General features: G+C 45.0%; 1 protein-coding gene across 2 annotated transcripts in view; it reads right to left on the bottom strand.

The window, feature by feature from the left end:
- SMOX (spermine oxidase) overlaps positions 1-27842 on the bottom strand; it is a 59380-nt gene that overhangs the window by 21504 nt on the left and 10034 nt on the right. For both annotated transcript variants that reach the window (XM_060687177.2, XM_060687176.2), the window contains exon 2: positions 4947-5181. In XM_060687177.2, coding sequence (XP_060543160.1) covers positions 4947-5154 — 208 coding nt within the window. In that variant the 5' untranslated portion in view covers positions 5155-5181. The remainder of the gene's footprint in view (positions 1-4946; positions 5182-27842) is intronic.

Here is a 27842-nt window from a genome sequence, read left to right as displayed (position 1 = left end):
GCTGACAGTAGAGAGGCAGAGGAACAGGAGGAGCCTGTTCCTAGTGCACATATGAGAAGAGCTGCCAGAAGACAAGAGCCGCTACAGCAAAGAGGGCGACTTGGGAGTAAGGCCAAGAGCTGATTGGCCCCTCCCATAAGGCTTAAAAAACCAGCAACAGCTCTTGGGCTCTTTGTTGGAAAACAACGTTGATAGACTTGTCTTGCTGCACTTATCTCTGGTCGGCGTCTTCTGCTTCTGAACTGCCTTTGGCAGTTTGCCTAATTATACCAAGGTTGGTGATTAGACTGAAGAATTTGCGTTATGAAGAGTTTGTTTTGTTTTAGTTTGGACTACGCTGAGAATGAGTTAATTCTCAGCTGTTCTAATAAAGTCTGTTTGTTTTGGAACTGTTTGCGCCTAATACTACCTACTTGGGCCTGGGTCACAACAGGTAGGCCCAGCTGATTGTCGGAGCGAACCGGTTCGCCCAAACCTGTCCGAGCCCGTAGAATCATTCCCACCCCTGATTCCATCACTCCTATCTCCTTTACACGTACAGCTTAGTCTTACGACTACCATTGAGTCCCCAAAATTTCTGTGGTTAAGCGAGACAGATCTTGAACAGATTAACAGATTTGGAAGGGGCTTTGAGTTTTGCCTCATTTTAGGACCCTTCCGGCCACTGTTGCTAAGTGAATCGCTGTCGCTGTTAGGTTAGGAACCCAGTTGTTAAGTGAATGTGGCTCTCCCATTGACTTTGCTTGCCGGAAGGTCACCAAACGGGATCCCGTGACACTGTGACCCGTCATAAATATGAGTCGGTGGCCAAGCGTCTGAATTTTGATCACATGATCATGGGGACACTGCAATGGTCATAGGAAAAACGTCACTTTTTTCAGTCCGTAACTGCAGACGGTCACTAAACGAACTGTTGTTAAGTTGAGGACTACCTGTATCTCTTGACTTACAACCATTCGTTTAGTGACCGATAGCGACTGTTCGAAGTTATGACAATCATATCACTCGCACTGCGCATTAGGAGGATTCTTAGGCCCCACTGAAATGTCCAAAGTCTTATTCCAACAGGCCAGTTTCCAAAGCCGTTAGTCCTCAATTTACAACTATTCGTTTAGTGACCAAGGTTACAATGGCAGTGGAAAAAGTGATTTGTGACCAATTTTCACACTTACGACTGTTGCAACATCCCTATGGTCATGTGATCAAAATTCAGACACTTGGCAATTGATTCATATTTACGACGTGTCCCAACTTTACGTGATCCCCTTTTGTGATCTTCGGACAAGCAAAGTCCATGGGGAAGCCCAATTCACATTACTAGCTTACCAACTGCACTGATTCCCTTAACAACTGTCTCAAGAAAGGTCGCAAGAATGGAGCAAAACTCATTTAACAACTGTCTCAATTAGCAACAGATATTTTGGGCTCCGCCGCGGTCGTAAGTTGAGCACCACCCGTATAGATCTTTTTTAACACTATTTTATTTTATTTTCAATCTCGCCGTCCTGTTAACATATATCCCAAGCCCATGTACAATATAAGATAAAGGTAAAGGTTCCCTTCGCACATATGTGCTAATCGTTCCCGACTCTAGGGGGCAGTGCTCATCTCTGTTTCAAAGCCGAAGAGCCAGCGCTGCCCAAAGACATCTCTGTGGTCATGTGGCTGGCATGACTCAACCCCAAAGGCGCATAGAACGCTGTTACCTTCCCGCCAAAGGTGGTCCCTATTTTTTCTACTTGCATTTTTTTAATGTGCTTTCGAACTGCTAGGTTGGCAGAAGCTGGGACAAGTAACGGGAGCTCACCCTGTTAACACAGCACCAGGGATTCGAACCGCTGAACGGCCGACCTTTCGATCGACAAGCTCAGTGTCTTAGCCACTGAGCCACCGCGTCCCTTGTGTACGATATGCCGTACGCTAAATAAATAAATCGATAGATAAGCACTCAGATAAAGAACAATGGGGGAATAAAGTGTCCAGAGTTGTCATGGAAGACAAGCCAGCCGATTGTGATGCTGTTACACACAACAAGTGGGTTTTGTGGCCTTTTGCTCTAATTATTTTTTTCTTTTAAAAAAACAAACAAACATCCAGAAGGACGATGTGTCAGCTGAGGACAGGATACAAGGAAGAAACGGGCTCTGCTCGTCGAGGATTTAAATCGCAATTAATTGCTCCGTTGTCGCAAGGATCGTTTGTTTTTGCCAAAATTGCTCCACGCTTCTCCAGACGAGGTGGTGCTATTTATAGAGCCCCTTCAAAGACGGAAGAGAAGATATTTATAATACCGACGGTACGAGCACTCCGGCCAAAATCGCAGAGCCGCATCCGGCCGGGGTTGATGAAAGGTAGGAGAACTTGACGGGAGAAAGCAAGAACTTCGCGCTCAACCTTTGTCGCGCGAGAGAGCGGAAGGGCCTTTGGACGCGGGGAAACAATGGCAGGATTGTGTCCAGAAAGACGTCAGAGGAAGGGTAAACTGAGGCAACCTGGCCCCAGAGATAGAACTGGTCAAAAGAGCAGGTTTTCATACAGGCTGGATCAGTGGTGAAATCGGAACTGGTTTGCTACCGGTTTGCTGGCCGCACACCAAACGCGTGTGCAGGTGCAGTGCGCGTCAAAAGGAGGCTTGGGAAGGTAAGTAGAACAGCGAGTGGGGGATCAGCTGCGCCGTGCGGTTTAGCTTCACTAGAAAGCAGGATTTTCTGCTTTCTAGCAAAGCTAAACCCCGTGGCAAAGCTGATCATCGGAAATACCGGTTCAGAGGAACCGGTAGCTTTTTTGTTTACTACCAGTTCGCACGAACCGGTAGCTTTTTTGTTTACTACCAGTTCGCACGAACCGGTAGTTTTTAATCATTACCGGTTCGCCGAACCGGAGCGAACCGGTAGCATTTCACCCCTGGGCTTGACCCATTAAGCGGTTTGAAAGAGACCACTCTGGCCGGGGAAATTTACCATCCTAACGGAAGCTCCGATTGGAAGTAACAAAGCACTCGTTTAGTGACCGTTCGAAGGGACGACGACATTAGGGAAAAAAGGACCATTTTCTCCACTTCCTTGGTAGAATTTGAACTAGTAAGAAACTTTTGGGTTTAATGGAAAAAGACTTGGGGAGGTGGGGGGATTGAAACTTTGAGGTTCTATAGGTCGATGGCAGCAAGATTGATCTAATTTATTATTTTTGGTGCTTAATACTTAAGCAAGATTTATGCACAAAAATGGAAGGACGCTTCGATCCCCCACCGTGGACGAGGGGCTGCGAACGTTGATGGAATTAGCAGAGATGGATAACTGGACTGCTTTGATTAAAAGAAAAGGAAAAAAAAACCGACCCTCTAAAAGGATGCAAATGACCAGCTGTTTGCAAGAAATATAAATCCTTCCATTCCCCACCATCCAGTCAGAACTGAAGAAGCTTCTCAGATGAGAAGCGAAACGTCTTCAAAAGAAAAAAAAAACCAGAAAGTCCAGTTGCCTCCTGAAAAAAAGCATTTTTGGGACAACCATGATGTGGATGACGGAGAATCTCTACAGACCAATTAGATAGGTCTGCTTTTATAGAAATGGCTACTTCATACCCTTATGTAAAAGGAAAACGTTGAGGTTTGATATTATACTACCTTATTTTACTGCACCAAAGGGAGTCGGCTGTCGATGCCTTTTCTTTCTTTTTCCCTTCTTTTCTACATTCTACCTTTCTCTTTCCCCTCCGCTCTTTTTCCGACTCTTTTGTTTTTGCATTTTTGCATTTTTATACTATAAACTAATCAGAAAGAAAAATCTGACGACTGTTTTTTCACGCCTTTCCAGCATCCCCGTGGTTTCATGTGATTAAAATTCAGACACTTGGCAACTGACTCATATTTATGACGGTTGCAATGTCCCGGAGTCACATGGTCACTTTTTGCAAACTTCCAATGATCAAAGACAACGGGGAAGCCAGGATCAGCTATTTAAGAGAATGTGAATGTGAATTTGAATTCGTATGGCCTTATGCATCTATTTCCCCTTTTGATCCCCACATCCATAAACTGAAAAAATTATGATCAACTTTAAGGTTACTAAGAGTCCTCTACCATATACACATTTCTCCAATTTTCACACACACACACACACACACACACAGAAAAGAGCCAATGGTGAAGGTACTGGCATGGAAATCAGGAGACAGTGAGTTCTAGTCCTGCCTTAGGCATGAAAGCCTCCTGGGTGAGTTTGAGCCAATCATCAGGAGACGGTGAATTCTAGTCCCGCCTTAGGCATGAAAGTTGGCTGGGTGACTTTGGGCCAATCACCAGGCGATGGTGAGTTCTAGTCCCGCCTTAGGCATGAAATCCCACTGAGTGACTGCGGGCCAATCACCAGGAGACAGTGAGTTCTAGTCTCAATTTCGGCATGAAAGCCAGCTGGTGACTTTGGACCAATCACCAGGCGATGGTGAGTTCTAGTCCCGCCTTAGGCATGAAATCCCACTGAGTGACTGAGGGCCAATCACCAGGAGACAGTGAGTTCTAGTCTCAATTTCGGCATGAAAGCCAGCTGGTGACTTTGGACCAATCACCAGGCGATGGTGAGTTCTAATCCCGCCTTAGCCATAAAAACCAGCTGGGCCAGTCATTTTCTATCAGTCAGCCCACCTTACAAGGTTGTTGTTGTTGTGGGGAAAGTAGGAGGAGGAAGGAGCATTAAGTACGTTCACCACCTTGAGTTACTTATAAAGTAATAAAGGTGGGATAAAAATTTAATAAATTAATAAATATTTTAAATCCTGCTTGGATCAGAACTGCTATCTATCTAATAATTGAATATCAGAATAACAGAGTTAGAAGGGACCTTGTAGGTCATCTAGTCTAACCCCCTACTCAAGCAGGAAACCGTACACCATTACAGAAAAATCACTTTCAGATGGAAACCGAACATCCCGCAGCGCCGTCCCCTTACCGAGTTTCACGCTTTGGACTCTGCCTCCGATTCGATCCGACGCTTCGAGAACCGTCACATCCGTGAATCCGTTTTCTAGGAGGGTTTTGGCTGCCGAGAGGCCAGCGAGGCCCGCTCCGATCACTACTATTCGCGGCTGTCGTGCTCCTCGTGGGCCACTACTAAGAGGATCATCCGTACTCTCTGCCGATGTATCACCACTTTGCATGCCGTCCAAACTCTCTTTCTAATGAACCTGCCGAGAGATTTTTTTTTTTTTTAAAGAATCCCTTCAGTCCCTTCTTTTTTTAAAAGAATCCCTTCCCGCAGCGCCAAAAGGTCTCCCTCCTGTCCCTTAAGATCCCTTCTTCCAATCTGGCTCTCGAGACCTCTGGAAGAATCGTCCCGAGCTGCAGGATAAGCTGACCTAAAATCTTGCATCAGCCGGAATTCACCGGGAAGTCCTGAAGACCAGCCTGGAATAAAAATGCCTCGGATTTGAAAGAATGAAAAGCTTCAGAAACTACCCAGTGATCAAAAGAAGCATTTTAAGAGCGGGCACCCATTTTAAGATCTGGTGTTTCTTTTTATAGACACGTCGGATGTACCAGAGGGGCAATTTTGTGGTCGAAGGTTGTTTTTTTAAAAAAAAAAAACCCAGACGCTGCCCCATGGATTGGCTTCTTGAGACTCACAGCAACATATTAAAACAGGGGTCTCTAACTTTGGCAACTTTAAGACTTGTGGACTTCAACTCCCAGAGTTCCTCAGCCAGCAAAGCTGACTTGTGGACTTGTGGACTTGAACTCTGGGAGTTGAAGTCCACAAGTCTTAAAGTTGCCAAGGTTGGAGGCCCCAATGTTACACTGAACAAGGGAACGAAAAATAAAGAGCCCCCTTGATTGGTGGCGGGAAAAAAAGAGGGTTTTGAAGGAAATAAGGTAAATAAGAAAAGGGGGGGGGTCCCTTTGGGATTTGGGGTGCCCAAGGTTCAGCCCCTTTTCTGTAAAGGGGAGGGGTCAAGAGTAGAAATGGATGGGTCATTGCTGAATGACATTGCTGAATGACAGCTGGTTGGGGAATTCTGGGAGTTGAAATCCACACAGAATGAATGGGGAATTCTGGGAGTTGAAATCCACACAGAATGAATGGGGAATTCTGGGAGGTGAAGTCCATACATACTGACTGGGGAATTCTGGGAGTTGAAATCTACACATAATGACTGGGGAATTCTGGGAGTGGAAATCTACACATAATGACTAGGGAATTCTGGGAGTTGAAATCCATATATAATGACTAGGGAATTCTGGGAGTTGAAATCTACACATAATGACTAGGGAATTCTGGGAGTTGAAATCTACACATAATGACTAGGGAATTCTGGGAGTTGAAGTCCACACATACTGACTGGGAAATTCTGGGAGCTGAAATCTACACATAATGACTAGGGAATTCTGGGAGTTGAAGTCCACCCATCTTAAAGTCGCCAAAATTGAAATGCACTACTTTAGGCCAATGCCATCAAATTTCTTACACGCTGGATTTTGTTTTACTCAGTAAGAGGGGAGGCATGTATGCATGTATGCCTTTACACACATGCATATACACACCAATACACAGATGCAAACATTTTGCCACAGATTTGTCTTTTCTCTATAGATAATATTGCTAATTTGACAAAGGCAATACCTTCGCTAGGAAACTGCCACGTAGCAAGTTTTTTTTCCCCTGGGTTTTTTTTTTTCCTTCTGTTTTTGCTAAAGAAACTGAAGCCATTACAAGAGCAAACTGTCTGAAACCATTAAGGAAGGAATTCGTGGGCATCTCCTGCAGATAAGGCTTGATTTATACAACTAGATCTGGCAGGAAAAGATCTAACATACCATGGGTACGTTCCCACTATTGTCCTCTGGGATAAAATGAAATAAATATTCGTGTTGGCATCCAAACAGGGATCTTATCTGGTTCCTGGGAAATGGGGGCACCTGGCCTGGAAACATCTGGATTTGATAGAAAGTTTTTGATGCCTTCTTCTGATGGACTTTAATCAGAGCTGAAGAAGCTTCTTGGATGAGAAGCAAGAAAAGAAGAAAAAAGAAAAAGACCAGAAAAGTCCAGTTGCCTCTTGAAAAAGCACATGGTTTGGGGACAACCATGATCTGGATGACTGAGAATCTCCATAGACATTTTCCTTTCCTTTCCTTTCCTTTCCTTTCCTTTCCTTTCCTTTCCTTTCCTTTCCTTCTTTCTTTCCTTTCCTTCTTTCTTTCCTTTCCTTCCCTTCCTTCCACCCACCTCCTTTCCTTTCCTTTCCTTTCCTTCCTTCCTCCCACCTCCTTTCCTTTCCTTCCCTTCCCTCCACCCAACTCCTTTCCTTTCCTTTGCTTTCCTTCCCTTCCTTCCACCCAACTCCTTTCCTTTCCTTCCTTCCTCCCACCTTTCCTTTCCTTTCCTTCCCTTCCCTTCCCTCCACCCAGCTCCTTTCCTTTCCTTTCCTTTCCTTTCCTTCCCTTCCCTTCCCTTCCTTTCCTTCCACCCAACTCCTTTCCTTTCCTTCCTTCCTCCCACCTTTCCTTTCCTTTCCTTTCCTTCTTTCCTTTCCTTCCCTTCCCTTCCTTCCACCTCCTTCCCTTCCCTTCCCTTCCCTTCCCTTCCCTTTCCTTTCCCCGGATTTTCTTGTTTTTCTTGGAAGGCATTTCGCTACTCATCCAAGAAGCTTCTTCAGCTCTGATTAAAGTCCATCAGCTCTGAAGAAGCTTCTTGGATGAGAAGCGATACATTTTCAAAGAAAAAAAAAACCGAAAAGTCCAGTTGCCTCTTGAAAAAAAGCACCTTTGGGGCAGCCAGGACCTGGATGACGGAGAATCTCCACAGACATTTGTTTACGTCTCCTTCCCAAGAACGGCATAAACAGAAGGAGGAAACCAGGCCTTGACCTGGCAGACGCCGCGTGTCTCCGAAATGCCATTTGTGTAATTTCCTGTCATCCGACAAGCGTTCACAGCTTGAGGTTTATTTTCGAGATGGCCTTTTGCTTTGCAGGTCGTTTTCCAGATCTTCCCTGGCAGAACGAAACCCCCGATATGAACCTCGGATCAACAGGGGGCTCTCGACTTACAACCACTCGTTTAGTGACCGTTCCAAGTTGAAAAAAAAGTGACTTATGACCGGTTTTCGCACTTACGACCGTCTCAGCATCCCCTGTGGTCACGTGATCAAAATTCGAATGTATTCCTATATAAGACGGTCGTAGTATTCTGAGGGTTACATGACTGGGGTTTGCCAATAATAAATAATAATAAAAAATAATAAATAATTTTGGAGATTAGGTGGCAAAAATCAGGAGGAATCTGCTAGCACCGAGATGACTTTACATGTATAATTTGAGCGTGCAAACCACCTTATCTAGATAGTCCTCGACTTATGACCATAACTGAATCCACAATTCTGATGCCAAGAGAGACAGTTGTTAAGTGAGTTTTGTCCCCCCTTTACGGCCTTTCTTGCCACGGTTGTTAAGCGCACTACTACAGTTGTTAAGTGAGTCGCACAGTCATTCAGTGAATCTGGCTTCCCCAGATTCTGACTTTGCCAGTCAGAAGATCCCCCACAGAAGGGGATCGCGTGACCCTGGGGACACTGCCACCGTCATAAATATGAGTCAATAAGCCAAGCCAAAATCACGTGACCACAGGATGGATGCTGCGACGGTCGTAAGTGTGAAAAATGATCACGCCACTTTTCCCCCCGCTGTTGTCACTTCAAACCAACACAGTTCTGGGCTGCATAAACAGAGGGATAGAATTAAGATCACGGGAAGTGTTAATACCATTTTATAAGGCCTTGGTAGGACCAGATTTGAAATACGGCATCCAGTTTTGGTCGCCACGATGTAAAAAAGATGTGGAGACTCTAGAAAGAGTGCAGAGAAGAGCAACAAAGAGGATTAGGGGACTGGAGGCTAAAACATAGGAAGAACGGTTGCAGGAATATGAATATGGGTATGTCTAGTTTAATGAAAGGAAGGACTAGGGGAGACCTGATAGCAATCTTCCAATATCTCAGGGGCTGCCCCAAAGAAGAGGGGGTCAAGCTATTCTCCAAAGCACCTAAAAGCAGGACAAGAAGCAATGGATGGAAACTCATCAAGGAGAGAAGCAACCTAGAACTAAAGAGAAATTTCCTGACAGTCAGAACAATGAATCAGTGGAACAACTTGCCTGCAGAAGTTGTGAATGCTCCAACAGTGGAAATTTTTAAGAAGATGTTGGATAACCATTTGTCTGAAGTGGTGTAGGGTTTCCTGCCTAAGCAGGGGGTTGGACTAGAAGACCTCCAAGGTCCCTTCCAACTCTGTTATTCTATTCTATTCAAACGCTCACTAAAGGAGCTGTTGTAAGTTTATTTATTACCCGCAAATAAATAAATAACTTTTGTTGCCAAGAAAGCCACGTGGAGATAGATAGATAGATATTTGTTTTCTCAGGTTTTCGCGGGTGTTTGTATGTAGGTCTTTGGTTATTCGAGTCTTTTCCCACGTAAAATTGGAAGTGTCTTGGCGACATTTCGACGAAGTCTCATTCGTCATCTTCAGGCTGGTGTTCTCGGCTTCTTTGCTCCTGGAAGCACGAAGCCGAGAACACCAGCCTGAAGATGACGAATGAGACTTCGTCGAAACGTCGCCAAGACACTTCCAATTTTACGTGGGAGAAGACCCGAATAACCAAAGACCTACATATATATATATATATATATATATTTTCCAATCCCACTTTTCTAAAGCAAACAGATCATTTATCGAAGCCAAAATGATCTACCCCAATGCTTGGAGAAGAAAGCTTGCAAAAAAAAAAAAAAAACCACGAGGGAAAATCGAGACAATTCACAAAACCAAAACTTGCAGCAAGAAGGAAAAAGAAAGAAAACTCCTTCAACCAGGCCGGCTGACGTCACTTCTCCTCAGGATTCAACCAGCTGAACACACAGGCACACCAGCCAAAGTACACAAGGACGTACGCAGCTTTGTACACATGCAAAGACCGAACTTGGGAGCAGCACATACCCGTGTCTGTTTTGGGAGGGGAGGGGGAGAAGAAATTGGCCCGTTCTCAAATTCCCACCCACCTTTTTGGACTCAAAAGTTCTCCTTTGGACCTGGAAGAGAGACAATGAAGTTGCACCCACACAAACACACACCGAGCTTTTGTTCTCGTTCCCATTCACAGAAGAACGAGAAATGTGTTTTTGGAGTAGGGACAAAATCCAGATGTTCCGCTTTTCTCCAAACTGCACGCACGCAAACACATGTTTTCTTTGATTCGTTTTTTGCAGAGATTTTGCAGTATCCTTCCCCTGGAGTGGGGTGGGAATGGGGATTTTGCAGTATTCTTCCCCCTGAAGCGGGGTGGGAATGGAGATTTTGCAATATCCTTCCCCCTGGAGTGGGGTAAGGAAAGGAGATTTTGCAATATCCTTCCCCCTGGAGTGGGGTGGGAATGGAGATTTTGCAATATTCTTCCCCCTGGAGTGGAGAGGGAATGGGGATTTTGCAGTATCCTCCCCCTGGAGTGGAGTGGGAATGGAGATTTTGCAGTATCCTTCCCCCAGGAGTGGGGAGGGAATGGGGATTTTGCAGTATCCTTCCTCTGGAGCGGGGAGGGAATGGAGATTTTGCAATATCCTTCTCCCTGGAGTGGGGAGGGAATGGAGATTTTGCAATATCCTTCCCCCTGGAGTGGGGAGGGAATGGAGATTTTGCAGTATCCTTCCCCCTGGAACGGGGAGGGAATGGAGATTTTGCAGTATCCTTCCCCTGCCACGCCCACCGAGCCACGCTCACCGAGCCACACGGAGCCACACCCACAGAACTGGTAGTAAAAATATTTGAATTTCACTGCTGGCACGCACGCATGCACAGTACACACCAAATGCACTCTGCGTGCGGAAAAAGGGAGGCTTGACAAGGTAAGTAGAACAGCGAGGTGGGGGGGGAACAACTGTGCCGCGCGATTTAGATTCACTAGAGAGCAGGATTTCCTGCTTTCTAGCAATTTTAAATCGCGCAGCAGAGCTGATGGTCGGAAAGAGCGGTTCGGAGGAATCGGTAGCTTTTTTTATCACTACCGATTCGCCCGAACCGGTGCGAAGCAGTAGCATTTCACCATTGGTGCACACTCAGGCACGTAAGTTCTCTTGCGTTCCCAACCGCAGAAGAGCAAGGCGTATTTTTGCAGCCCCGAGCAAAATCCAACCGTATTTTCCACCTTTCTCCAAAAGGGAAAGTGTTCCAATTTGCAAACACACACGGACGCACACTTTCGCAGACCCAAGCCGACAACGTGTCCCAGCCACCTGCTCCGTCCAACTGGCTCCTCTCCGCCAAATTGCATTTCATCCATCACAACACAACAGCACGGCAATTATTCCCCTGCTTTTTTCTAAGCGACAAAACCAGCTAGTCAACTTTGAGGTCGCTTGCCACATACGTGACTTCAAATCCTATTGTTTGGGCTGGTTTGGGCCAAAGAAAAGGAAGTGGGTGGGGGAAATCCAGAAGCAGATTTCCTGGAATCAGGACCACGTATACAGGGGGATTAAGGAAAGTTAAAAAACTTCTCTGTTGGAAGCCGCGCCTGGGAGACTTTTGAGCCAATGACCAGGAGACGGTGAGTTCTAGTCCCATCCTTAGGTACGAAAGCCAGCTGGGTGCCTGTGGGCCAGTGCCTGTCCTCTCACGCCAATCCACCTCACAGGGTTGTTGTTATGGGAAAAATAGGAGGCAGGTGTGTTGGATAGGTTCACCGTCTCGAGTTACTGCAAAAATAATAAAGGCAGGATACTAACAAGAGAGAAAGAGAGAGAGAGTGAGAGAGACTGAGAGAGACAGAGAGAGAGACATAAGAGAGAGACAGAAACAGAGAGACACACAAAGAGACAGAGAGAGAGAGACAGAGGGAGAGGGAGAGGGAGACAGAGAAAGACAGAGACAGAGAGAGACAGAGACAGAAACAGAGAGAGACAGAGAGACATAAGAGAGAGACAGAAACAGACACACACAAAGAGATAGAGAGAGACAGAGAGAGACAGAGGGAGAGGGAGAGGGAGAGAGACAGAGAACGGCAGAGACAGAGAGAGACAGAGACAGAGAGACAGAGAGACAGAGAGACAGAGGGAGAGGGAGAGGGAGAGAGAAAGACAGAGACAGAGAGAGACAGAGACAGAGAGAGAGACAGAGAGAGGGAGAGGGAGAGGGAGAGAGACAGAGAACGGCAGAGACATAGAGACAGAAACAGAGAGACACAAAGAGACAGAGAGAGACAGAGAGAGCGAGACAGAGGGAGAGGGAGAGGGAGAGAGAGAGAAAGACAGAGACAGAGAGAGACAGAGACAGAGAGAGAGACAGAGAGAGGGAGAGGGAGAGGGAGAGGGAGAGAGACAGAGAACGGCAGAGACATAGAGACACAAACAGAGAGACACACAAAGAGACAGAGAGAGACAGAGAGAGACAGAGAGAGACAGAGAGAGACAGAGAGAGAGAGACAGAGGGAGAGGGAGAGAGACAGAGAAAGACAGAGACAGAGAGAGACAGAGACAGAAACAGAGAGAGACAGAGAGACATAAGAGAGAGACAGAAACAGACACACACAAAAAGACAGAGAGAGACAGAGAGAGGGAGAGGGAGAGGGAGAGAGACAGAGAACGGCAGAGACAGAGACAGAGACAGAGAGAGACAGAGACATAGAGAGATACACACAGAGAGAAACAGAAACAGAGACAGGGACAGGGACAGAGAGAGAAACAGAGACAGAGAGAGACAGAGACAGAGACAAGGACGGAGAGAGAGAGAGAGAGACAGAGACAGAAACAGAGAGAGACAGAGGGAGAGAGTCAGAGAGAGACAGAGAGACATAGCTATGCTGGCTGGAGAATTCTGGGAGTTGAAGTCCACAAGTCTTAAAAGCTGCCAAGTTTGAAGACCTCTGCTCCAGGCCTTTAATCATTTTACTGACTCTTTTCTGAATCCAGACGTGTTGAGTTGAAATGCTGGCTTTACAGAGACAGACAGCTCATTCAGGGGGGAAGGAATGCATGCAGGCACCCCCACACCCACCCACCCACCCAAATACACAACACTCCCTCCGTTGCAAAGTTCACAAGTTCACCCTCGAGGAGTATGGCTGGGTGGGCACAGCTGCCATGGAGCAGGTGGGAGCATTGGTTCAACTGGTAGGGTTTATTTCTGGCATCTCCTGGGTGAGACCGAGATGACGCTCAGATGCTTCAAATTCTTTTCATTTTATTTTTTTTTTCCGGCAAAGGCCAAAGCTGGTTTCAGAGAATTGCAGAATACCAGAGTTGGAAGGGACCTTGGAGGTCTTCTAGTCCAACCCCCTGCCCAGGCAGGAAACCCTACACCACTTCAGACAAATGGTTATCTAAACTCTTCTTAAAAACTTCCAGTGGTGGAGCATTCACAACTTCTGGTGGCAAGCTGTTCCGCTGGTTAATTGTCCTCACTGTCAGGAAATTTCTCCTTCGTTCTAGGCTGCTTCTCTCCTTGATTAGTTTCCATCCATTGCTTCTTGTCCTGCCTTCAGGTGCTTTGGAGAATACCTTGACTCCCTCTTCTTTGGGGCAGCCCCTGAGATATTGGAAGACTGCTATCATGTCTCCCCTGGTCCTTCTTTTCAGAAGGAAAAGGGGAGGGAGGGAGGAAAGGAAGGAAGGAAGGAAGGAAGGAAGGAAGGAAGGAAGGAAGGAAGGAAGGAAGGAAGGAAAAGGTAGCCCGCCAGCTTGGAAAAGAGAAAAGACTGATTCCCTCAAATGAGAAAGTCACTTTCATTTTATTTCATTTTACATTTTACTTTTTTATTTTATTTTTTATTTATTTATTTATTTTTATTTATATGCCACTCTTCTCCGGAGATTCAGGGCGGCTTACAATGCGTTAAGCAATGGCCTTCATCCTTTTGTATATTTTTATACAAAGTCAGCTTATTGCCCCCACAATCTGGGTCCTCATTTTACCTACCTTAGAAAGGATGGAAGGCTGAGTCAACCTTCAGCCTGGCAAGAATTGAACTCACAGTAATTGCAGGCAGCTGGAAGCTAAATACTACCTTTAACAGTAGCATTAGTCTGCTGCGCCACTCAGGCTCCTGATCAACGCACGATGCTTTAACACATTTAACAGATTAGCAGAGTTGGAAGGGGCCTCGTAGGTCATCTAGTCCAACCCCTTGCCAAAGCAGGAGACCCTACCCCATTTCTGACAGATGGCAGCCCAGCCTCTTCTTGGAAGCCTCCAGGGATGAAGCTCCCACAGCAACTTCTGTTCCATGGGTGGATTGTTCTCCCTGTCAGAAAATTCCTCCTTATTTCCAGGTTGAATCTCTCCTTGGGCAGTTTCCATCCATTATTCCTTGTCTGGACTTCGGGTGCTTTGGAGAATAGCTTGACCTCCTTCCTCCTCTCTGTGGCAGCCCCTCAAATATTGGAAGATGCTCTCCTGTCTCCCCTGGTCCTTCTCTTCTCTAGACTAGCCAGGCCCGCTTCCCGGCCCTCCAAGAAGATAGCACATGAGAAAAAGGTCTGCAAACTGATTTCTGCTCCTATTTTGTTCACTATTAACAACAAGCCCGTGTCAAAACATCTAGATATCTAGGTTAGTGATGGCTAACCTTTTTGCCGTGGCGTGCCAAAAGCAGAAGGAGTGCGAGGGGGGGGCGTGCATGCCCACAACCATAATTCAATGCGCCCCGCCCCCCCCCGGGCATGTACGCACGGCCTCCCCACACTCCCCCCCGCTTTTGGCATGTGATAGCCCAGTGGGCCCAGTAAGCCCGTTTTTTGCCCTCCCCAGGCTCCAGAGGCTTTCTAGGAGTCTGCGGAGGGTGAAAACGGCCTTACCATCCCCCTCCCGGAGGCCCTTCAGAGGCCGGAAACAGTCCATTTCCTGACTTCTGGTGTGCCCAGAAGGCCCGAAAATCAGCGCACTGAAAATCATGAAAATCAGCGCACTGGAGCTGAGCTAGGGCAACGCTTGCGTGCCCACAGATGTGGCTCCACATGTCACCTGTGGCACGCGTGCCATAGGTTCGCCATCACATATCTAGGGTCTCAAAAGCCCCTGCAACGTGTCAAAAGATTTTTCAAAGAGTCGGATGCCCAAAACCTTTAGATTTTGCAATTGAATCCAGCTGTTGGGTCCGCCAGCGCTTTCCAACAACCACAAAACAGAGACGACTCGCCCGCAAAAAGCTGGAACTCTGCAATTTTGGAAACGGGGGATAGTATTTTTTTTTACATCTCGAACGGAGTAGCGGCCAGAAAAATGACGACAATATTTCGAGTTACAAAGGGACAAACTGGGGAATGACTTCAGATAAGCCACGCGTTTCCTGCCGCCACGTGTCCTGAAACGAAAGATCCCAGAAAAAAATATATTTTGGATATTTGCAAGGCTCCACAGCTGGAAAAGCGACTAGCGGGTAGTCCTCAGCGTACGGCAACAATTTGAGCCCAACAATTGATGTTGTGAAGGGAGAAATTCGTGAAGTGAGTTTGCTCCGTTTTACGACTTTTCTCGCCTCTTTTGTTAAGTGAATCACGGCAGTTCTTAAATTAGTAACACGGGGTTGTTAAGCCCAACTACAGGGACAAAACCACAGCTCAGTCAGTTTCAGGGGTGAAGGCTAGAAACCAGGAGACGGTGAATTCTAGTGCCACCTTAGGCATGAAAGATGGCTGGGTCACTTTGGGTCAATTGCAAGGCGACGGTGAGTTCTAGTCCCACCTTAGGCGTGACAGATGGCTGAGTGACTTTGGGTCAATTGCCAGGCAACGGTGAGTTCTAGTCCCACCTTAGGCTTGAAAGATGGCTGGGTCACTTTGGGTCATTCGCCAGGCGATGGTGACTTCTAGTCCCACCTTAGGCGTGACAGATGGCTGGGTGACTTTGGCTCAATTGCCAGGCGACGGTGAGTTCTAGTCCCACCTTAGGCGTGACAGATGGCTGGGTCACTTTGGGTCAATTGCCAGGTGATGGTGAGTTGTAGTCCCACCTTAGGCATGAAAGATGGCTGGGTCACTTTGGGTCATTCGCCAGGCGACGGTGAGTTGTAGTCCCACCTTAGGCATGACAGATGGCTGGGTGACTTTAGGTCAATTGCCAGGCGATGGTGAGTTCTAGTCCCACCTTAGGCGTGTCAGATGGCTGGGTGACTTTGGGCCAATCGGCAGGAGACAGGGAGTTCTAGTCCCACCTTAGGCGTGTCAGATGGCTGGGTGACTTTGGGCCAATCGGCAGGAGACAGGGAGTTCTAGTCCCACTTTAGGCCTTAAAACCGACTGGATGACTTTGGACCAATAACCAGGAGACGTGGAGTGTCCTTAGTGTAAACCAAATTTAGCTATATTTCCATTTCTTTTCTTTTTTTTTAAATTGCATCCCTGTCATTTCTTTAAATTACTATTCCACCCTCCTTTTCTGTGCTTTTTATAGCCTTGGGAACTTATGATGAGAAGGCAATTTTTTTTTCCAGGATTGAGCTAGGGTTAATCTGGCCGCCGTGATTATATGTAACGTAATGTACTTTATCCTGGAAATCAGAACAGTTGCCAACAGATCAGCAAATAATCCAAAAGATATTTATATGCGCAGAAATGGATAGACTAACTTTAAAATTAAATGATAAGGAAGACTCACAGTATTTCAAAGTAGGGGACAGATGGTATGATTGGATTAATCAATGGAAAAAAAGGTAATGTCAAATATAGTAGGAAATCACAGATAACAAATATACACCGTCATTAAGATAAAAGAAGCAAAGGTTAATGTATATATTTGCATACTTATATATTATAGACAGGTAATCCTGCTTGTTAGTTTGTTTATAAGTAGTCTTGAACGTATTTTTAGAGTTACAAACTTTTTGTATAATTTTTATCTTTTTATATTGAATAAAGTTTGTTTTTAAATCAAAAAAAAAAAAGAGAGAAGGCAATTTTTTTTTTTAGACTGTAACAAACCTCGAAACCACCGCAAAGTAACACACTTTGCGGTAGTCTCCACAACTGGAGAATCCTACCTCGAGGAAAAATTGCGTGACAAATAATATTTTTAGCAAAACTTTACACCGTCCCCACTGCTATTCCTTTTCCATGTCCCTGGAGTAAAACAGAGCTGTGGAAGCTGATTTGCAACAAGGCTGCTTTTCATTCTTCAACACCCCAAAGAGCCTTGGTAGTACAGGGGTTTAAGGCACCCTGTTATTAAGCTGGTTATTAAGACCAGCTGCCTGCAATTACTGCAGGGTTCGAATCTCGCCAAGGCTCAAGGTTGACTCAGCCTTCCATCCTTTCTAAGGTAGGTAAATTGAGGACCCAGTTTGTGGGGGCAATAAGCTGACTTTGTATAAAATATACAAAAGTATGAAGGCTATTGCTGAGCACATTGTAAGCCGCCCTGAGTCTTCGGAGAAGGGCGGCATATAAATCAAATTTAAAAAAAAAATCAATAATAAAATGTTTTAAGAATAAGAGAGTTGTTAAAGAAACGGCAAAGCCCATCAGCACATGGTCTGCATTCTCCCTCTTCCGAAGCAGGTTTGTTCACTTAAAGGCATGAATCAGAATTAACAGAGTTGGAAGGGACCTTGGAGGTCTTCTAGTCCAACCCCCTGCTTAGGCAGGAAACCCTACACCACTTCAGACAAAAGGCTGTCTGATCTCTTCTTGAAACCCTCCAGTGATGGAGAAACCACAATTTCTGGTGGCAAGTAGTTCCACTGATTAATTGTTCCCACTGTCAGGAAGTTTCTCCTAAGTTCTAGGTTGCTTCTCTCCTTGATTAGTTTTCATCCGTTGCTTCTTGTCCTATCCTCAGGTGCTTTGGAGAATAGCTTGACTCCCTCTTCTTTGGGGCAGCCCCTGAGATATTGGAACACTGCTATCATGTCTCCCCTGGTCCTTCTCTTCATTAAACTAGACATACCCAGTTCCTGCAACCGTTCTTCAGATGTTTTAGCCTCCGGTCCCCTAATCCTCTTTGTTGCTCTTCTCTGCACTCTTTCTAGAGTCTCCACATCTTTTTTACATCGTGGTGACCAAAATTGGATGCAATATTCCAAGTGTGGCCTTATAAAGTGGTATTAACACTTTGCGTGATCTTGATTCTATCTCTCTCTTAATGCAGCCTAGGATTGTGTTGGCTTTTTTTGGCAGCTGCAGCACACGGCTGGCTCATATTTAAGCGATTGTCCACTAGGACTCCAAGATCCCTCTCGCAGTTACTACTATTGAGCCAGGTTTCACCTAATCTGTATCTGTACATTTGGTTTTTCTTGCCTAAGTGTGTAGCCTTACTTTTCTCTACATTAGTAGAAGACACTCTGATGTTTAATGAAAAGAAGGTCTAGGGGTAACCGTCAACTCGCAAAGCATCCCTGGCCTGCTCTCGAGTTGCCATAGGCAAAGAGGACGGGAAACTGACAAAACAGCACTGGCAGCCAAAGACAGATGCACATTCCAGACTTATCTCTCTCAAGGCTGTCTCCCAGGGTTACCCACAGCAGTCGGAGGGGAGTGATCTCTACAACTTGTGAAATTGCTCCATGGTGAATGTGATTGACGACACACCCTGGGGGGAAGGGGGAAACAGGGGCATGATTGGGGCGTAAATTATGTAGGGTCAGAGCTGGCTTCACTTGGGAACCTGCCGACATGAAGCTCCTAATAAAAAAAAACTGGATTTCTTTTGAAGCTTGGCTCGAGACTCATGATTTAATTAGGGCATCCTGTAAGAACCTAGGCAGTGACATGATAGCAGTCTTCCTAATCTCAGGGGTTGCCACAAAGAAGAGGGGGTCAAGCTATTCTCCAAAGCACCTGAAGGCAGGACAAAAAGCAACGGATGGAAACTGATCAAGGAGAGAAGCAACCTAGAACTTAAGGAGAAATTTCCTGATGGTGAGAACAATTATCCATTGGAACAACTTGCCACCAGAAGTTGTGAATGCTCCCATACTGGGTGTTTTAAAGAAGAGATTGGACAACCACTTGTCTGAAATGGTAGACGGTTTCCTGAAGCAGTGGGACAGCAGGTTTCCCGAGTGGGAGGTTTCCTGAGCAGGGGGTTGGACTAGATGACCTCCAAAGTCCCTTCCAACTCTGTTGCTGTTAAGTCTGAGAGGCTGAAACTGAGAACAACTTCACGAGGAGGAAACCAGGGTAAAGGTTCCTCCAGAGCACGGAAATAAATTTTATTGCAAGAAACTCAACCCACATAACTCCAAAGCAAGCCATCGAAGAGTCAAGGACAAAAGCTGGAGAGATAAGGAGGCTTTTACTGCAGATACCAAAGAAGAAGTTCCCATAACAAAGAAGATCAGTTTTTAAGGCAAGGCCAAGAATCAAGTTCTATTTTTAATCAGGCTCGGGAGCCGAGGAAGAGTTTGGGGTTATGAAAGGTCTGTAGGAAAACAAGTTTCCGAGAACACCAAGGACCCCTCAAATTCTTTTTTTTAAAAAGGATGAGGAGGGGAGCAAGGCAAAAACGCCAGAAAGACGGGGGGAAAAACTGAGAAAGAGGAAATATTTTCTTTGTATATATATATATATCAGCTTCTCAACTTTGAGAAAAACCATTGGTCTAAGAAGCCCTAGTCGGAAAAATATTTCAGAAAAAAATAAAATTGTAAGCGGCTTTCTCACTGAAAGAATCAGTGTTTTTTCCTTTCCAAGCTGTTTACCTTTACCTTCCTTCCTTCCTCCCTCCCTCCCTCCCTTCTTGCCTGCCTGCCTTTTCTTCCCTCTATCCTTCCTTCCTTCCTTCTTTCCTTTCTTTTTCTTCCTTCCTTCCTTTCTTTCTTGCCTGCCTGCCTTTTCTTCCCTCTATCTTTCCTTCCTTCCTTCCTTCCTTCCTTCCTTCCTCACTTCCTTGCCTGCCTGCCTTTTCATCTCTCTATCCTTCCTTTCTTCCTTCCTTCATTTCCTTCCTTCCTTCCTTCCTTGCCTGCCTGCCTTTTCTTCCCTCTTTCCTTCCTTCCTTCCCCCATCTTCCCTTTGTCCTTCCTTCCATCTTTCCCTTTCTCTTTTCCTTCTTTCCTTTCTTCCTCCCTCCCTTCTCTTTTAACTTCCTTCCTTCCTTCTCTTTCTTTCCTCTTTCCTTACTTCCTTATCCAAGAGATTGGATAACCATTTGTCTGAAGTGGTGTAGGGTTTCCTGCCTATGCAGGGGGTTGGACTAGAAAGACCTCCAAGGTCCCTTCCAACTCTGTTGTTCTGTTCTGTTCTGTTCTGTTCTGTTCTGTTCTGTTCTATTCTATTCTATTCTATTCTATTCTATTCTATTCTATTCTATTCTATTCTATTCTATTCTATTCTATTCTATTCTATTCTATTCTATTCATTTCTTCGTCCCTCTGTCCCCTTCCTTTCTTTCCTTCCTTCTTTTCTCTTGCTCCCTTCCTCCTTCCCTCATCTTTTAACATTTCCTTTTCTTCCTTCCCTCTTTCCTTCCTTCATCCCCTTCCCTTTTCTTTTCCTTCCTTCTTTCCCTTCCTCCCTCCCTCCTCTTTTAACTTCTTCCTTCCTTCCTTCCTTCCTTCCTTCCTTCCTTCCTTCCTTCCTTCCTCCTCTCTCCCTCCCTCCCTTCCTTCCTTTCTCCCCTTTCTTTTCCTAATTTGCTACGAAGTATATAAAATCTGGACCTGTGGAAAGCACCCCAAATGAAGCAATGAATGGGTTGCTATTATTCCCTTTTTAAAATTAAAGGGGGGAAAAAAATGGATGAAACATTTGCACATGAATAAATGAATAAAGCCCCATGTCCTCCTTTGGACAGGAGATCCAGGGAGAAAGGAAGTAACCCCCGTCTACCAAAGGGTTTTCTTTTATTCAAAGCAAAACTCTTTTTTTTTTTTTCAAGGAGAATGAAAAGCTATCAACAAAAGGAAGGATCGGAAAGAAACTGGCTTTTTTCATGCCTCCTTCTCTTTTCAAGGCCAGCGAAAGCTGAAAGAGAAAACAGCTTTCACTAAGAAGCATATTCAGCAATGTTGGGACTCTTTTCTTAATTCTTAATAGCCCCTTTTTAAAACAAATGCATCAAAGGCAGCTTAGGATAGCAGCCTTTACCTGCCCCACTGGTGTGAAAGAGGAAGGGGGGGAGAGGAAGAGGGAGAGAGAAAGACAGATAGAGAGAGGGAGATGATGGATGGATGGATGGATGGATGGATGGATGGATGGATAGGATAGGATAGGATAGGATAGGATAGGATAGGATAGGATAGGATAGGACAGGACAGGACAGGACAGGACAGGACAGGACAGGACAGGACAGGACAGGACAGACAGATAGATACCGTGTTTCCCTGAAAATAAGACCGGGTCTTATATTAATTTTTGCTCCAATAGACGCATTAGGGCTTATTTTCTGGTTTTTTAGTAATTTGTCCTCTTCTCTGAAAATATAGTAAACGAATGTGCAAGACTGTTTAAATATATAAAAAAAGGATTCCACACCACTGGGACTCAAGAATAAGAATAAGAATAAGAATAAGAATAAGAATAAGAATAAGAATAAGAATAAGAATAAGAATAAGAATAAGAATAAGAATAAGAATAAGAATAAGAATAAAAGTTTAATACTCGCTGCTCAAGAACAAGCACTACAAACTAAGGCCATGAAAGCAAAGATACAAAAATCCACCGACAATCCAAACTGCCGACTTTGCAACAACAAAGTCGAAACTGTTTCACATTTAATATGTGAATGCAGCAAAATCGCACAAACTGATTACAAAGGTAAACACGATCGAGTTGCTAAATTAATCCACTGGTCATTATGTAAAAAATACGACCGACCTATATCTGAAAAGTCATGGGAACATAAAGTGGAAAAAGTTATCGAAAATGAGAAGGTGAAGATCTTGTGGGACTTTCGAATACAGACGGATCGTCACTTGGAACACAACACGCCAGATATCACAGTTGTTGAAAACCGAAACGTACAATTTATTGACATCGCAGTGCCAGGAGATGCCAGAGTCGAAGAAAAAGAACTGGAAAAAAATCACAAAATATCGTGACCTGGCCATCCAAACTACACGGCTATGGATGAAACATGTCACAGTGATACCCATTGTCATCAGGGCACTTGGTACCATGTCCAAGAATTTTATAAAACACATCAGCAAATTGCAATAACCCCAGCGGAACTGCAAAAAACTGCGCTACTTGGAACATTGTACATCTTAAGAAGGTACTTGGTTGATCCCTAGGACGCTGGCAGCAACCCGTATCAACCATTAGCCCCAGTCAATGGTATTTGTGACGCATTTTTGAATGTTCAGTTGACTGAGTTTCATGTTTAATTAATAAAGTAACAAATAATAATAATAATAATAATAATAATAATAATAATAAAAATAATAATAATAATAATAATAATAATAATAATAGTGTGTTTCCCCAAAAATAAGACAGAGTCTTATATTAATTTTTGCTCCAAAAGATGCATTAGGGCTTATTTTTTGGTTACGTTTTATTTTAGGGGAAATACAGTACTAAATGCACCCATCTGGCTGACAATCTTAACTGGGGCTTATTTTGGGGGTAAGGCTTATATTATGAGCATCCTGAAAAATCAAGCTAGGACTTATTTTCTGGTTAGGTCTTATTTTCGGGGAAACAGGGTAATAATAATAATAATAATAAACGAGACTCAGTACCGGGATGCAATTTGGCGGCAAGGAAAGAGGTTCAAATTTATTAATTTATTTATTTATTAATTCAACTTATATGCTGCCCTTCTCCGGAATGGGAACTTCATTCTCCGGAATGGGAACTTCATTCTCAGGAATGGGAACTTCATTCTCAGGAATGAAGTTCCTGAGCTGGAAATGGAACAGGAAGAGGGTGTTCCAATAAATATACAACTGTTTTGCAGAATCCGGTGCCTTTTATTTTTCTTCAAGCATTCAAACCACAACATCCAGAGGGAAAATGCCATTTTCTATCTTGGCCTGGCAAATACCACATTTGTTACCCAGAGAAACAGTAAAAGGCAGCCAGGAACATCGCACAGAGCAAGGCTGGGGAACTAACAAGAGCTAATATTCACCAGAAATAGATAGAGCCTCCATGTTCAGGAGGTGTGTTTCTGAATTGCTGGGAGCTATTTCAAAAAAAGATATTGAGACTTTGGAAAAAGAGCAGAGAAGAGCAACATAAGATGATTAAAGGGGGCTGAAGACTAAAACATGTGAAAAACGGTTGCAGGATTTGGGTTTAGCCAGTCTAAAGAAAAAAAGGATTAGGGGGGACATGATAGCAGTATTCCAGTATTTGAGGGGCTGCCACAAAGAAGAGGGGGGGTTCAACTGATTTTGCAAAGCACCTGAAGGCAGGACAAGAAAGAATGGATGGAGACTAACCAAGGAGAGAAGCAACCTAGAATTAAGGAGAAACTTCCTAAAAGGGAGGACAATTAACTAGTGGAACAACTTGCCACCAGAAGTTGTGGGTGTTTCATCACTGGAGGTTTTTAAGAAGAGACTGGGCAGCTATTTGTCTGAAATGCTATAGGGCGAACCTATGGCACGTGTGCCACAGGTGGCACACGGAGCCATATCTGTGGGCACGTGATCGTTGCCCTAGCTCAGCTCCAATGCGCATGCGTGCGCCGGACAGCTAATTTCCGGTTCCACCAGAAGTCGGGAAACAGGCGGTTTCCGGCCTCCAGAGGGCCTCTGGTGGGATGAGGAAGGCTGTTTTCACCCTCCCCAGGCGCCAAGAAAGCCTCTGGAGCCTGGGGAAGGCGAAAAACGGATCTACCGGGCCCACCGTGCCATCACGTGCAGGGGGAAAGCGGGGGGGTCGCGCGCACATGCACGTGAGGGTGGGGCGCATTGAATTATGGGTGTGGGTATGCACGCGTGTGACACACCCCCGCTCCCATTTTTGGCACGCGATGGCAAAAAGGTTAGCCATCACTGGTATAGGGTCTCCCTGTTTCTACAGGGGGTTGGGCTAGATGATCTCCCAAGGTCCCTTCCAGCTCTATCCTGATTTGAAAGACTCTTTCCTTTGAAGGCCGTGGACTTAAAGCTTTTAATGTCCTTGAAAACAGATGCTTCTTCTCATTACAAAGATATTAGAACCTGCCTGTTATCTGATTAGGTAATCATCTCCACTCCAAAGGATGCGGAATTCTTGGCTACAGCCCTCACACTTGGCAAGATAATCCATCCGTTAATTGTGTTGTTTCCTTTCGGGCGGTTTGGCATTCGCATTTTGACATGCGATGTTTTTCTTCTCTAAATCTCTGTTTTGTCCTGAGGTGTCTTCACGCCTCCTCTCAAAACTGAGATCCGGTTTGGTCCACCTTTCCCTTAGTCTTTGAAAGATATTATCCCAAACCGAGAATGCTTAAAGACAGGTAGCCCAAAATTTATTTTATTTTTATTTATTTATTTTATTAAATTAAATTTTTTATACTGCCCTTCTCCTGCTGGACTCAGGGCGGTGAACAGCCAAGAATAAAAACATCACATACAAAATTTAAAATTTTTAAAAGAATTAAACAAATTTTGGACCAATAAATTTAAAACACCCCAACTAAAATCAATTTACAGTTAAAAATATCCCAAAATATCTAAAAATATCTAAGGGGGAGGTTAAAAAATGTTTGTTGCTAAGTGAAAAAAATTCGTTAAGGGAGTTTTGCCCCGTTTTACGACTTTTCTTGCCACGGTTGGTAAGTGAATCTGGCCTCCCCCGTTGACTTTGCTTGTCCGACGGTCATAAAAAAGGGGATGACGTGACCCCGGGACCCTACAACCGTCGTAAATAGGAACCAGTTGCCAAACGGTTGAATTTGATCGCGTAACCATGGGGGGGGATGCTGCAAAAGTCATAAGTGTGAAAAACGGTCGTAAGTCACTTTTCTCAGTGCTGTTGTTAACTTTGAGCGGTCACTAAACGAAACGGTCGTTAAGTCCAGGACTACCCTCATTTCCAGTTCTCCTTCCCATATTTGCAAACGCAGCATTGGGTTTACACAAATTGGCACATGGCGAATTTTTTCCTAAATGGTTCTGAATAGCTTGCAAATTTGGAATCCGCCTCCGTGAATCTGGAAAATTAATTCAGGAGAATTTTATTTATTTATTTATTTATATGCCGCCCTTCTCCGGAGACTCAGGGCGGCTTACAATGCGTTAAGCAATAGCCTTCACACTTTTGTATATTTATACAAAGTCAGCTTATTGCCCCCACAAACTGGGTCCTCATTTCACCTACCTTAGAAAGGATGGAAGGCTGAGTCAACCTTGAGCCTGGTGAGAATTGAACTCGCAGTAATTGCAGGCAGCTGGAAGCTAAATACTACCTTTAACAGTAGCATTAGTCTGCTGCGCCACTCAGGCTCCTTTCAGTCCAAACAGGAGAAAAATGTTTTAGGGTTTTCTCAGGCCAGTTTTTAGCCCCGTTTCAATCCACTCGTCCCACGTGGAAAACAAAGAGAGAGAGAGAGAGAGAAGATGCTGCAGAATCCGAACTCGGAAGCATCACCATAGGGGGAAAAAAAACAGCACAGCTGGGAGCCGACCTTTGTGCAACGCACAAATGCCGACACACAAAAACACCAGTTGCAATGCAGCAAAAGGATTTTTTTACTAGATTGCACACACGAAAGGCCTGTAGTGCTGGGAAGCCTCGTGTGCACTCACACACAAGCCGACACACACACAACAACACCTGTTGCGTAGAGCAAAGCGGTTTTTACCAGGTTGCACACACGAAAGGCCAGCAGTGTTGAGAAGCCTCGGTATGTGCACTCACACACAAGCCCACAAACACACACACAAAACGCCAGCTGCTCGTTCAAGAACAAAAGTGCTGGAGATTGCCTGAGCGTGTGCATGTTTACAAAGACACATCTAGCAATTGCGTGCCTTTCTATCTATCCTTTCATGACCTGTGGACTTCAACTCCCAGAATTCCTGAGCCCCTTTTCTCACTCCCAGAATTATGGCCCTTTCACGACCTGTGGACTTCAACTCCCAGAATTCCTGAGCCCCTTTTCTCACTCCCAAAATTATGGCCCTTTCATGACCTGTGGACTTCAACTCCCAGAATTCCTGAGCCCCTTTTCTCACTCCCAGAATTTTGGCCCTTTCATGACCTGTGGACTTCAACTCCCAGAATTCCTGAGCCCCTTTTCTCACTCCCAGAATTATGGCCCTTTCATGACCTGTGGACTTCAACTCCCAGAATTCCTGAGCCCCTTTTCTCACTCCCAAAATTATGGCCCTTTCATGACCTGTGGACTTCAACTCCCAGAATTCCTGAGCCCCTTTTCTCACTCCCAGAATTTTGGCCCTTTCATGACCTGTGGACTTCAACTCCCAGAATTCCTGAGCCCCTTTTCTCACTCCCAGAATTATGGCCCTTTCACGACCTGTGGACTTCAACTCCCAGAATTCCTGAGCCCCTTTTCTCACTCCCAAAATTATGGCCCTTTCACGACCTGTGGACTTCAACTCCCAGAATTCCTGAGCCCCTTTTCTCACTCCCAGAATTTTGGCCCTTTCATGACCTGTGGACTTCAACTCCCAGAATTCCTGAGCCCCTTTTCTCACTCCCAGAATTATGGCCCTTTCATGACCTGTGGACTTCAACTCCCAGAATTCCTGAGCCCCTTTTCTCACTCCCAGAATTATGGCCCTTTCATGACCTGTGGACTTCAACTCCCAGAATTCCTGAGCCCTTTTTCTCACTCCCAGAATTATGGCCCTTTCATGACCTGTGGACTTCAACTCCCAGAATTCCTGAGCCCCTTTTCTCACTCCCAGAATTATGGCCCTTTCATGACCTGTGGACTTCAACTCCCAGAATTCCTGAGCCCCTTTTCTCACTCCCAGAATTATGGCCCATTCATGACCTGTGGACTTCAACTCCCAGAATTCCTGAGCCCCTTTTCTCACTCCCAGAATTATGGCCCTTTCATGACCTGTGGACTTCAACTCCCAGAATTCCTGAGCCCCTTTTCTCACTCCCAGAATTATGGCCCTTTCATGACCTGTGGACTTCAACTCCCAGAATTCCTGAGCCAGCCATGCTCAGGAATTCTGGGAGTTGAAGTCCACAGGTCATGAAAGCGCCATAATTCCCCACCCCTGAAGTTCCAAGCTGGAGGAAGAGATGGGACATATATTTGTTTTAAAGCAAAATGTTTTCTCCTCATAAATCAAACTCTGGGCCTTCAGCATCACAGGAGACCCCCCATTTAAGCCGCAGATGTTGAAAAACCTGCCAAAGGACCAAAATCACAAAACTCATTTTTTTCCGTCGGATGTTTTGGTTCAGCCGTGAAAAAGAGGAAGAGAAACTTGAAGCTGCCTTCACTCTTTCATGTTGAGTTAGCATTTTTAGTGGTGTTTTCCCCCTCTGCTTTGTGACCGCATTTCTCGTGCCAGTTTTCAGAACTTCCACAATGAACTATATTGACACTGTCTCTTTCCGGGGGAGAAAAAAAAAACACCACAATAAGTTTCTGTGTTCTCTTACACAGTAGGAAAAAAGAAATAGTAATTCAAGTTCAGAAAGAAAGAGCAATTCAGGTTAAGAAGAGACTGGACAGCCAGTTGTCTGGAATGGGTACAGCTGTGGGGGTGGACTAGAAGACCTCCAAGGTCCCTTCCGACTCTTCGTTATTCAATATTCAGTTCAGGCCTGCTTAAGTCAGACTAGTTAAGTTCAGGCCAGTTAGAACAATTAATCAGCGGAACAACTTGCCTACAGAAGTTGTGAATGCACTTCAAACGGTCGCTAAACAAATTGTTGTAAATCAAGGATTACTTGTACGCTATTCGAGGGTCGAAATCAGGGGTGAAATCCAGCAGGTTCTGACAG

The sequence above is a fragment of the Pantherophis guttatus genome, chromosome 8 (genome assembly GCF_059756535.1).
Source record: "Pantherophis guttatus breed Tessera chromosome 8, ASM5975653v1, whole genome shotgun sequence".
Lineage (NCBI taxonomy): Eukaryota > Metazoa > Chordata > Lepidosauria > Squamata > Colubridae > Pantherophis > Pantherophis guttatus.
This window is presented reverse-complemented; position numbering and strand designations above follow the sequence as displayed.